The 12978-nt window shown below is 41.1% G+C and overlaps 1 protein-coding gene across 2 annotated transcripts in view; it reads right to left on the bottom strand.

Moving 5' to 3' along the window:
* Positions 1-4279: 4279 nt before the first annotated feature.
* HSDL2 (hydroxysteroid dehydrogenase like 2) overlaps positions 4280-12978 on the bottom strand; it is a 28760-nt gene continuing 20061 nt past the window's right edge. For both annotated transcript variants that reach the window (XM_066615167.1, XM_066615166.1), the window contains exons 7-11: positions 12219-12413; positions 10701-10772; positions 9542-9760; positions 7665-7793; positions 4280-5209 (exon numbers count right to left, since the gene is read on the bottom strand). In XM_066615167.1, the coding sequence (XP_066471264.1) occupies positions 5097-5209; positions 7665-7793; positions 9542-9760; positions 10701-10772; positions 12219-12413 (728 nt within the window). In that variant the 3' untranslated portion in view covers positions 4280-5096. The remainder of the gene's footprint in view (positions 5210-7664; positions 7794-9541; positions 9761-10700; positions 10773-12218; positions 12414-12978) is intronic.

Here is a 12978-nt window from a genome sequence, read left to right as displayed (position 1 = left end):
ATGGGGACCCACCTGAAAATGGCTCATGACTCACTTAGAGGGTCCCAAGCCAGTCTGAGAAACACTGCTGTAGAACACACATACAGTCAGTTCTCATTGTCTGCTAGGGTTAGGTTCCTGGAAACCCTAACAGATAGCAGATAATGAACCATTGATCCTATGGGATCAGGTATAAGCTGTACCATGGGGAGGAATGGTACTTTCCCTGCTACCAGAAGAATCCAGTAGAGACCCTCAGAAAGCCAGCGGAGTGCAGCAGGTAGTGCCAAAATATCTCTGAATGCTGCCGAGACCTTCAGAATGGCATCCACAACTGGTGCAGACTCCTGGTGGCAGCCATTTTAAAGGGGTCCACACTGGTCACAGGTAACATTCTGAAAGTCCCTTCAGCATCTGGAAGGTCTTTGCATAGCAGATTATGAGGTGCAGATAATGAGGCAAGATAGAAACTCTGCCCCTCACAGACATGCAAATTCACAAATAGTGAATTCGTATATGAAGAGGAATGAATATTTCAATTTTTTGTTCAAAAGGAGCCTATAAAAACTTTTCTTACTATAAGGCTACAACCCCATTACATTTTAATGGTATACACCAGTGGTCTCCAAACTGACCCATGGTGCATGCCAGGATTAGCTTTCTGGCACAGCAGTAGTGAAGTCTTACCGTTCTGTGCCACAGCCTCCAGTTCACGAAGTCAATCTTTGTACAAACTCGCGGCACGCAACCACTTCCACTGTCTGTTGTCCCAGAAGGCTCTAGGCCTCAATTTCTGGGGGGGGGGGGAGAGGCTGCCCAGCATGTGCTTGTGTAAAGATTGGCTGAGAACTTTAGAGGCTGCAGAGTGGAACAGTAAGGCTTTGCTACCGCCACACCTGGAAAAGCTAATCCTGGCATGCCAAATCCAGCCCACAGGCCAGGGTTTAGTGACTTCTAGAATATACAACATTACTATTGCATGATTGGAACTATGAACATTAACTAAAAGAGATCAGTCGCATTGTCTTGTATTTGAGTAGTCTTTTTGTTTCATTGGCTACTCAAAACCTCTGAAGGATCTCGCTCCAAAAGCATTTTTCAGAGTCACAAGGTGTAGTGATGGCTACCAGTGTCAGGCAGCTTTAAAAAGTGATTAGACAAATTTGTGGAGGATAGGTTAATCATAAACTACCAATCATGGTAGCGAAATGAAATGTCCATGAATAGAAGCAGGACCTGTTTGAATACCAGACTGTGGGGATAAATAAAGATTATTGATACTTTCATTATTTATTTTATTCTATTTGTACCCCCTTTTCTCCCCAAAAGGCAACCACGACTGCTAATAATTAAAATACATAAAAGATAATACATAAAAAACTATAATACAGATAAAACTATAAAATAGACAATAATAATCAAACAGCAGCAGAGATTAAAATCATCACTTAAAAAACAATAATTACTAAAAAGTAACCATCATACCCTCTACTGGGCATCAAAGCCTTTCCATAATAAAAATCTTCAGGTCTTACCAGGTTAGCAGTGGTTAGCAGTGAAGGAGCTGTTCTCAACTCAAAGGGAAGGGAATTCCACACTACAGGTGCCACCACCAAGAAGTCTCTATTTCTGCCCTAACCTCCAACAGGCCCCTCTCAGATGACCAATGAGAATGGACCAGACTGTATGGAAGAAGGCACTCTCAAATATGCTGGTCCCAAACAGTAAAGGACTTTAAAGGCACCTTAAACTGGGCCAAAAAAAGAACTAGCAACCAGTGATCAAACCACTGACTTCCAGTAGCCACATAAGCTGCCACATTCTGCACTAGCTGCAACTTCCGGGCCATCTTCAAGGGCAGCCCCACAGAGTATGTTACAATAATTAATCTTGATGTCACTATAGCATGGACCACCATGGCCAGAGCTGACTGAGGCGGGTATGGCCATAGCTGGTGCACCAGCCAAAGTGGGCAAAGGCCACAGCTGACACCTAGGCATTCAGGAGCAGCTGTGAGTCCAGAATAACCCCCAAGCTGCAAACCTGCTCTTTCAGGAGGAATGCAAGCCTATTCAGAGCAGGATGATAGTTCAGCACCTGCATTGTGGATTTCTGCACCAAGAGGCCTTCTGTCTTGTCCAAATTTAATTTCAGTTTGTTAGCCCTTATCGAGATCCCAACTGCCTCCAGACAGCTCTTCAGGACCACGACAACACCTTGGTATCCAATAGAAAGGAGAGATAAAGTTGAGTGTCATCAGCATACTGATGGCACCCAACTCCAAATCTTCAGATGACCTCTCCCAGTGGTCTCATACAGATATAACATTGGGGACAGTATAGAACGCGGCAGCATCCCACACTCCAAGGATCAAGGTGCCGAATGGGAGTCTCCTAGTACCACAACATCTGGAATCTGTTGGCCAAGAAGGAGCAAAACCACTGCAAAACAGTGACCCCAATCCCCAACTTGGTCAACCGTTCCAGAAGGAAACCAGGGCTGATGGTGTCAAAATAGGGTTTTCATGCTCCATCATAAGCTTCCTGAAAGCATTTTACTTATCAGTTCTAAACAGGCTGCTGGGCTAGACGGCATTTGGTCTGACGCTGCTGGGCTGCTCCTATATTCTTAGGAAAGGTTTCCCTGATAGTTTTGTACATCTTGTACCCATGTTGTGCTCCTTGCTTTCAAAGCTTAAATCTGCTTTGGCTTGGTCCAAGATAAATTAACGTTACTATATTAGTGAGCCCACAACTCAAACTGCACATTACATGTATCAGATATAGTTGTTCCTCTTCCCAAAATGTTTTATTTGTCTTACTTACAGCAATCAGGCTGCACTATCCAACAGGAGACCAACACAATGGGAAGAGAGGTATCCTAGCTCTTTTCTCTACTTCTAGATTGCCTCTCCCTTATGAATACCTGTTTTTTTTTTTCTTCCACGAAGATGAAAACAGCTGGGGAGACCGATTCAGAGTGCAAAAATGATATTTAGGAAAGAAAAAGGATTAACCCCCCCCCCCCATCTCATGGTTGGAACTGTAGCACAGACAGGATGCTTTAAGTTAAGAGAAAGAAAGAAATGTTGGGGACAACATGCAATTAACATCCAGCACAGTCTGAACCTATGCTTTGTTTCCAAAGCGAGCAATTTTTTATCAATGTTTTCAGTCACTGGCTATTAACAGAAAAAAAAAGAAACCCCACCTTACTCAGGCCATCTACAATTACATCATTTTTTATAATCACCTTGCTATAAAGTAGTAGAGTGCTCATTGTCTGCAAGTTATTTTCAGCTAGGTTTGCCAGAGCTAATTTTTTTAAAGAGATGTAGAAGGAGAGTTTTCAACAACTTTTCAAAGTACTATAACCAGATGTACATACATAAAATGCATTTTATTTTATTTAATACAGCTATTTTAACAGCCCAATCCTATTTAGCACTAGTGCAGCAGGGCTGCTTGATCCATGCTGTATCCAGTGATGGGAATGAGCAGGCTGGAGGGCTCCTTAGGGCAGTGATTTTCAACCTTTTTCGTCTCATGGCACACTGGCAAGGCACTAAATGGGCAGGGCACACCATCAGTTTCTGACAATTGACAAGGCACACTGTACTGTCAGAGGCTCACATCCCCCAGTGTTCCTATTAATAACCTTCTCCCGAATTCCCATGGCGCACCTGGGGACCATTTGCGGCACACAGCAGTGGTTGAAAATGGCTGCCTTAGGGTAAGGGAACATTTGTTCCTTTATCCCTTGTTGAGCCCAAGCCTGCCCAATGGAGCTACTCAGATCTATGCCAGTGAAATTCCTGAATATAGTCCAAGAAGCCCTGTGTTGGAGGAAACCCCTACTAACTGGGCTAAGAGGCACCTTTTAAAGTGGTGTCCTCTTATATTTAATGGGTGAGGGAGAGAATAACTGTCCATTATCACAACATAGCATCTTTTCCGTGCCTGTTGCTGGCATCTCTTTCACATCTTTCACGTCTTCTGGGAGACAGGAAACCTGTTGTTTAGGGCCCAAACCTATCAAACTTTCCAGTCTTGATGCAGACACAATGCAGCCCTGAGGTAATGTAACAAATGTTCCCTTACCTTGAAGAGGCCTCTGTGACTGTGCCTACACCACAAGATAAAGTGAATACCCCACTGGCATGGCTGCATCAGTGCTGGAAAGCTGGATAGGATTGGGCCCTTATTTAGCTATGTATACTCCTTTGTGAACTACATTTGCTGGAAAGCAGTATATAAGTATTAACAAGAACAGTTTGGCAGAAACAAAGTACAACAGTAAATGTGCTTAAAATATTTTATTTTTAAATGTTACTATTGGAGACAATCATACAGATTCACTGCAACTAAAGCAACATGTTTTTCTCTTCTGAGTACCTGAGATTGGTGCAAAAGATTTAAAACTTTTTAGGGGGGGGAAGGTGATTCTATAATATAAAACTTGTGTAAAAAACATTTTTAAAACCATGAAGAGGCACATGAGTCTTCAAAGCATCAATACTGAGAATAAAAAGCCAGAAGCAGTTTTAGAAGCAAATCACTTATTTACCTCTGGATACTCATTTTTTCTGATCTTTCAAGGTTCATAGATCTCAAAACTCTTGGTTTGGCTTTAATATGTGCCATAACAAGAGGTTCTTTTCTTGAGGCTGAAGATTATAGCTTATAATCTTATAGCTACTCAGTCAGTGCAACTTCTTTTTAGTACTCACAAGTGAATTAACTTTAAGCGACCCAGTACTTAAAAATACCTCAGAAAGAGGACTACATTCCCTTACCTAGGGGATACAAAGTTCAGCTGAACAAGTGGATGTTCTTCTGCAAATATTGATTCTTATTAGGAATAATATTTATTTTATTTATTTATATAGACTACGCTGATCTTGAGAAAACTTCCTAAGAAGTTTCATCTTAATCAATAGGACTCTGATGCCAAGAAAATCGAATTTAAAATAGCTGCAGTTATAGTTCAGCTGTAATTTATCAGGGAAATTATGCATCAAATTGTAATACATTATCAAAAGCAAGGACTAAGATCTTTAACAAAGCATTGCATTTTTATTGAGAGGTCACAGTGACACATACACCAGCCTTTTCTCATCACAGTTTGGCGTTGAACTGACCCATCAGTTTTTCCAACTTGATTGCTAAGGCCATGTCACCCCTGATTGTTAGTTTTCCAGACATGAAAGCCATTGTTGGCTTTAGTTTGCCTGAAGGGAGAAAGAGACTTTAGTGAAGGCACTGTAAAGTTCTACAAAAAACAAAAAGCCTTTCATACTTAATTACTAAACATCTGCCAAGTTTTTCAGTTGTGCCTTCTCTACTTTCAAGTGAATGGTACAAACAGCATTGTGCAATATTATCTGGACTGCTCGCTTTCTCTTTGCTTTCATTAAAAAGATATAGCCCAGGCAAATAATGTAGAGTCGGTGTGCAGAAGGACCACGCCCAAATTTGACCATAAACATGCTGCACAGTCTCCACAGATCCAGTCCAGTCTTTACCTAGGCACATTACCTAGGCATAGATGGCATGTTTTCCATTCTAACCACATTGAAGTCTATACATGTTCACACCACTAATATGCTATGTACAACAAATGTAGCAGTGAGGCCTGGCAATGGTGTATCCAAGTATGAAACTGCTTTCCCTGTTACATATTCGCGCTACAGGTTTTGCAGGATATGCAAATACAGCTTTCATAACCTTAAATAATAACAAAGGAAGCTGTTCAGATAAGCTTTCAGAGAAAACTTCCACATCAGAGGAGTTTGATCATTTGTATATCATCACACCAAGCCATAAGAATTTTACCACATCAAAATACAGGTAGGTCATAAAAATGTATGGTAAAATTATCAAGACTTTTTTCCAAATGAAGCCCTAGACCAGTGTTTCTCAACATTTGTCCTACACCATACCACTGCACATGGTCCACCTATCTGAAATACCATCAGAAGTAACTAACAATGACATCATTGCCAGATGCAGCATGATAAACACTGGTAAGAGGCTCTGGGTAGACAGGATGGCTTTTTCAAGTACAGGAAAGCATGCTTTTGAGTTCTGCCCGCCAAGCCAAGGTTCCTACCGCTGTTTGTTGTATCACGTTTTTGGTCTCGTTGCTGGGAGGCAGTGGTCCAGGGGTCCTGTGAGTACCACCAGTCACCACTTCAAGTACCACTGGTGGTATCTGCACTACTGGTTGAGAAACAGTGCCCTAGACAATTTCTACCAATGCTAATTCACATCTAGGCTTACTGTCAATGCCTCAGTTTTTTCAAACAAGATGTGGGACAGAAGTCAAAGAGTGATCAAAGAATGGGCTGAATTCAAGGGTGCTTTTGAGCATGTGGAAAGCATGTCTCCTTGGGCAAAATCAGCTCTCTAATTTTCACTCGTTTCCTACCTGCTGTAGCTTCCTCCAAAACAGGTGCCCATGAAGTTGGGGAGGTGCCCATGGAGGGTTGGGGACACCCTCCAGAACAGCATGAGGTGGAGGAATTGGTAAAAATGATGAAGCCCATCTTGCTCTAGCAGAAGGATTTTCTGCTTGCGAGCATAATGCACCTTTGGATCTAAGCCCATGTAACTTGCAGTTCAAATTCGGTGGCTGAATTCAAATTTTAATTGTTGTAACATATGAATGCTAGTCAATTTCCACTGTGGTTTTAGAGATATTTTAAGTCACTTGATCACATTTAAAATATACAATAATCAGATTGAATAAATATAAAAAAAACATATATAGCTGAGTATGCTGTAGACTTGAGCCAACTAAATGACAGAAGCCAACGCTTTGGTCTATTTTTTAAGACAGGGTTGCAGACTTCAATTTACAGCAGGCCCTTTGAGTGGGTTTGGCAGTTTGAAGAGGAAAGCAACCCAAATGTAAGAAACGAAGACAGAAAGACCCTTCTACATATCTCCTAAACCCACACACACACACAAAAATCACCACACTATTGTAAATCACCAGGCTATTGTTCTGTGAAGGTGAGCAAATGCCTGGAATGAGTGATAAGGTGCACAGGAGAAAATCTTTTAGAACCCTGCCACCTTGTGGGCAGGGATATGCTCCAACACATACAAGGAAGCAGTATACATCACTCAACCCTAGCATGTCTTAGTGACTCAGTCATGCAAGTGGCTCATAGCCCAGCAACAGAGTGGATCACATAACATGTGACCAGGAGGCAGTGGTGACAGGTTGCATGATATAAACTGCATTTTGCCCTCTTTAACCTAGACACAGCATTCCTCATACACATAGAACCCCTCCTTAACCCCACCCTGAAACGTTGCATCTTGCTGAAACGAACTCTAGTTACGTGACAAACATGGTGTTTGTCAAAACTAGCCCTCTAATGAAATAGGATCCTATGCTTCACAAAGAAAGGCTAGCAGGATTTAAAAAACTGGAGCTGACTTGTGTGATCTTCCAGTTACTGTGGCTTACTAATGTGCCTCACAGCAGGGGTGTGAAAGGAACATTGGCTATTAATAAAAATTAGCAAAGAGTTTAACACCAAACCAAGATGCATCAAATCTAAGTAGCTCTAATCATTAACACACCCTAATGAGGACTAACCCAAATCTATTTTGTAAATTGGGCACAAAAGCATATGTCTAGGCGAGGCAAGGACAGACATTTCTAATACCTACCTGAAAACATTTTTACGAAGTCACTACTAGACATGTTCATAATCACATCAACTTTTCCAGGTGGCTCTCCACTTCCTGCACTGCCACCTTTGTTTTTAAGGTCAATATACCATGTTCCTCCTTCTTCACCTAAAGAAGAGGAACATATTGAACATTATGCCATGTATTCTATCCAAATTCTAACAGTTAAGAGACTGAAGTTAAAAGTAAGTTCCATGGAGACATCAAAGAAGAGATCCTAACCATAATTTATTTAAAAATTCCCATTTCCCACTGCCAACCTGTATGCAACCTGTATGCAAAAGGGTGCAATGTAAGATGAGGTGGCATGACCTAGCACACCATGCTGCATCGATGCTGCCACCTGTGTAGCAGTGCCTTAGAAAAAGAAAAAAGGCTCCTAACCATGCTTCTCACACAGTGTGGTCAAACCCAGAAGTGCTAGTCTGATTGTTTTATTTAAAGGGACAGTGCACACTGTCCCTGTAATAAAGCCAGAAGTCCTGCACTTCTGGCTTTAAGTAAACTGCATGGGGAGCAAGAGGAGGAGGCTATGATCCACTTCTCACTTGTGTGAGCAGGAAGTGGATCACTGCAGCTTGTGTAAGCAGGCTGGGAGGAGGCAATGGCAGACTCAGGGTGAAATGGACCCCTTGGACTCTTTGCAGTCTACCACTGATGCAATCTGCTTTACCTCTATAGGATAAACTGCAGACTGGGGCTGAACTACATACACTTTGATCCCTTTTGTGTCTCTCTTTGGATCTCTCACTGTAATTATATACCAGTCCAGGTTTTTTATTCCACCCTTTCCACAGAGCTCAAGAAAAGACAAGCTTCTGGAAGGTTCTGTAAGATGTACAACAAGTAACATTATTTCACATACCTTATCTCTGTAACTCTTATAACAAACATGCAAGACAGGCTATTATGATCATCCTTTATTGTACTGATAAAGGGCTGATAGCAGAAAGTAGAGGTTGTCTAGTGGTATCCAGCACTGTGGTTAGAGAAAGATTTGAACCCAGGGCTTCCAAGCTCACAGCTCATTCTCTTAACCACTATATTAAGGCAGTAATTCTAAATACACCTGTTTGAAAATAAGCCCTACTGAACACAGTGGGACTTACTTTTGAGCAGTATGCATACAATTGCTCTGTAACTCTCCTAGGGCCTCCACATCTACTCAGTACCTTCTGATCATAAGGAGAAAGAGACAGATGTGCTGTAAGAGCAGTAGTTGTAAACAGCACATCTGTCTCATTTATCACAAGTGATTTTATTCAATTTCTGTACACTATCCAGATATTTTCATAGAACAAAATCCTTATTTTTTAGGCAGATCTTCAAAAGAAATATCTAAGGTATTCTTTTCCATATGTTCAACTGAAAATTCAAGAATATGTTCAAACTGATTATCCTGTTTATCTTGTGATGTGGTTACAGAAAACTACTTCTCTGTGGATTATCTGATAACTGAGGGCATTGCACATCTCTTGATCAAGGACAAAATGTTGAGGACTAGTCAGTGAATGCAGATTTGGGTCCCGCAAATGTGACCAACAATGGTCAAATCCAGGGGTTCCAAACCACATTAGGAAGGCCAAACTGTAGGTGGTCTGAGGCCTGGAGAGGTTGAGTGCAGCCACTTCAAGCTTCAGAAGGCCCCTGGAAGGGTTTAGAAACAAATTTTCTATGTTCACAAAAAACAGAAGTTCATTTCTAAAGCCCTCTGGGGGCTTTCTGAGGCCTGGGTAGGTTGTGTGTGGCTTTGCAGGGTCTCAGACCACTCCCTGGATGTGGATTTCATTATCCACAAGAGTTCTGGGCACAGACATCAGACTGCAATACATACCAAAGAGAAAAAACAGTCTTACCAGATAGCTCAAAGCGATAAACACCCTGGATTGACTTTACAATATCTTCACTGATTGCAGTTTTTATGATTTTAAATGTTTCTGCCACAGGTCCCATCTTCTCAGTAGCAAAGTGTACGTGATGCTTGCCTCTATCAGGACCTTCAGGGGTAGTGTGGTCTGCAGCTTCATGCTTTATTATCTCTGGTTTTTTTCCTCCTCTAAAAGCAGGCGCACCTCCTGTAGAACCAAGTAAGATGCTTGTTCAGTTCTCAGTACTTCAAACTATGTGATGGCTCTAATGCTTCCTAATCAGCTCATAGTTCCACCTCTTTGCAAACAAGAGTCAGATTTTCTCCTAATATGCTACAGTATTCTTACAAACTCATGGAACAAGGACAAAGATCAGCAATCAGAAAAACTGCTAGCGTGAGGTACATTCTTCCTTTACCCCACCCAGACCCTGATGGCCCTAGGATCTGAGACTAGGGAAACTACTGACCCACTTACACAACAGGTTTCCTGACTGCAATACCTTTTGTGCTTCCTTAAAAGTCAATTAAAAAATGTGCTCATTGCTGACTTTTTAGCAAGGCTTCAGGACTCTCAGGGCTTTGTTAACTATAAAACTGAATATCCGGCTTGAATTATGAAAATGGAAAATTTCTGCAACAACCTGACATAGAACTGACTCTGAAAATCCATGTGTTCATTATATTACACAGTGAGGGCCACATTTTCCCTCAAAACACATCTGCATTTTCTACTTTCAGAGCACCTCAAGCCTCTATTACAGTGATTTTCAAACTTTTTCATCTCACGATACATTGACGAGGCATTAAAATTGTCAAGGCACAAAATCAGGTTTTTGACAATTGACAAGGCACACCATGCTGCCAGTGGGAGCTCACATCCCCCATTGGCCCTACTGATAAATGACCTTCCCTCAAATTCCTGTGGCACACTCGCGGCACACCAGTGTGCCATGGCACAGTTGTTGAAATTGACTGCTCTATATAAAGGAGCCAACGTATGTTCTTAACAGTGACTATAACTGTGTGCAGAAAATGAACACTCAATGAACTTTTTCACAGTGTCTGAAAGTGACCAAGTTCAAGAAAAGATTTAGCTGGGTATTTCAGTGTCTCAGGAAATGTCATATAACCACCTAAGTTCTTACCATGTGCTTCCATTTTCATTGCTAGTGTTTCAGGATCCACATCTAAAAAGAAATCTGGTAGTAAAGGGTGACCTAAAATGAGAGTAAACAAGTGACAAAGATATTTATTTCATGCAGCAATAAGAAGCTAGGTGTTTAATTTGTTTACTGTATTTCTATTCTGCTTTTCTCCCCCAGTGAGGAACCAAAAACAGGCCAGCAAGAGACTTACGACAGCTCCACACCTTAAAATTACTGCAGGAAAACTAGCGTTTGCTCGATATTTTCTACAATCATACATGCATAATAGTAGACATCATAAATGTGTGTTTGCAAGCAGCTTTAAACACCTGTTTACATGCACTAGGAAACTTGATTGAGCCAGGGTTTCCAGAAGTATGCACATAGGTGCCTAGATAGCCACACACCACATGTTTGCTATGCGACAGCCATGTACATCTAAAGCAGGGGCCTCCAAACATTTTGGCCAGAGAGCCGCATCAAATACCTGGCATGGTGTTGAGGGCCGGAAAAACATTTAAATATAAAATTTATATAAATAAATTAGAGATGGAACTTAGATGAGTGAATAAATGGGCTCATTCATTCAAACTCTCTGGCCCTTAGAACTCCCACCACACACAACCACAGCATAGTTCCTGTCACGTTTGGCCAAGTAGGTCAGAGGCTATCAGGGGACAAGAGGCTGGCCACAGGCCAGCTAGAGGCTTGGCTGCATCTGGCTCCCAAGCCGGGGTTTGGAGACCCCAATCTAAAGTAACACCGGAATTCTCTGCAGCAATTCTAAAGCATGCAGCTGCCCTTTGAAAAGACACATTGGTAGTGAAATGAAACATATAAGCTGCACTGCTTCAAGTGGATTTCATTTTTGCCTCGTCTTCCATTTGATGTGTCCATTTTTTCTAGACACATCAATTAATGACAGGTCTCAAGATTTGGCAGATTTGTGTTTTTTACAGGAAAAAGACTGAACTTTGAACAGGCATGTTCTTGTGGGATTAGGAAAAATGCAGAGAAACATGTAGATAAAAAAGTAAGTTGTATTTAGAGACAGAGGCTTTAGGAGAAGCTCCTTATCAGTCTCACTTTATTTTAGAGCCCAATCCTATTTATGTCTACTCAGAAGTAAGTCTCATGATAGTCAGTGGGGCTTACTTCCAGTAAAGTGTGGTTAGGACTGCAGCCATAGTGGAACTTGGCTCCCAAGAACAGTTTCACCCATTATTATATTCCAAAACTGTGCAATTCTCAGGACTAGAATTGTAATAGGCGATGATGTTGCACATGCATGTGCCAATTATAGTCTACTCGGGAATTGCCACCAGGTAGATTGCACCTTGTCATACAAACCCAGCTTGTTCAATCCACAATTTGTAAACAAGACAGGATAGGAAACCAGGATCCATTTCCTGCAAGTACAATGCTGAAGAAATCTACAACCATACAGTTATAGAATAGCAATGCCATAGTATTAGTACTAGGTAAATAATGTAAAAAAGAAAAATAAATCTTGATTACCTGGCGCAACTGCATATGCATCAAAATCCTTAATTCCTTCTTCTCTCAACAAAGTTTCATCAATAACAAAGTTTCCAGTGAAACTTTTCGGCTTTGACAGAATGCAATATGCAGCATCTGCAAGAATATCTGTTTTCCGGCACTGTTTCTCCACACCAGCTCCTCCTAACATATCCATAGCAGACGTATATATCGCTAAATGAACAAGAGATGGTGGGGAGAGATTGTTAGCAAGGATGCTTTCATACTGTCTTCTTTACCCCATATGTGTAACGATTTGTATATGTGTACATGATTTTTTATTCTCTTCTAGTGCAAGAAGTTCATTCTAGGGATCTTTAGATATGATTTTCTTAGACCTAAAATTGTGAAATGTGAATACAGGAATCATTTGCACCACCACAGATATCATACAAATACATTGCTAATGGTATACTCTTTAGCATTACTCAGGTTTGCCTCTGCATCATGTGTAGAAAAAAACCTTTAAAATTAAGGAACTAATAAAGCCAACAACTAACCAAAGTCAAATAGCTTCCTTGGATCCGAGGATACAATCCTCACTTTCAGAAGCTTGGACATAATTTCTATATGTTCTCTGAACCTCAGGTTTAAGGGGAAAGCAATCTGAAGGAACAAAAGGTGCTATATATGAACAGTATGTCTAAGCTTTCAGAGTCAGATAAAACAATCTTAGAAATACGAAGAACAGCAAAAATAGCGTGAACCCCCTAATACTTGAATATTCAAGAAAAGCATT

The sequence above is a fragment of the Tiliqua scincoides genome, chromosome 2 (assembly GCF_035046505.1).
Source record: "Tiliqua scincoides isolate rTilSci1 chromosome 2, rTilSci1.hap2, whole genome shotgun sequence".
NCBI classification, from domain to species: domain Eukaryota; kingdom Metazoa; phylum Chordata; class Lepidosauria; order Squamata; family Scincidae; genus Tiliqua; species Tiliqua scincoides.
The sequence above is the reverse complement of the archived record's forward strand: the minus strand, read 5'-3'. Positions and strand labels throughout refer to the sequence as shown.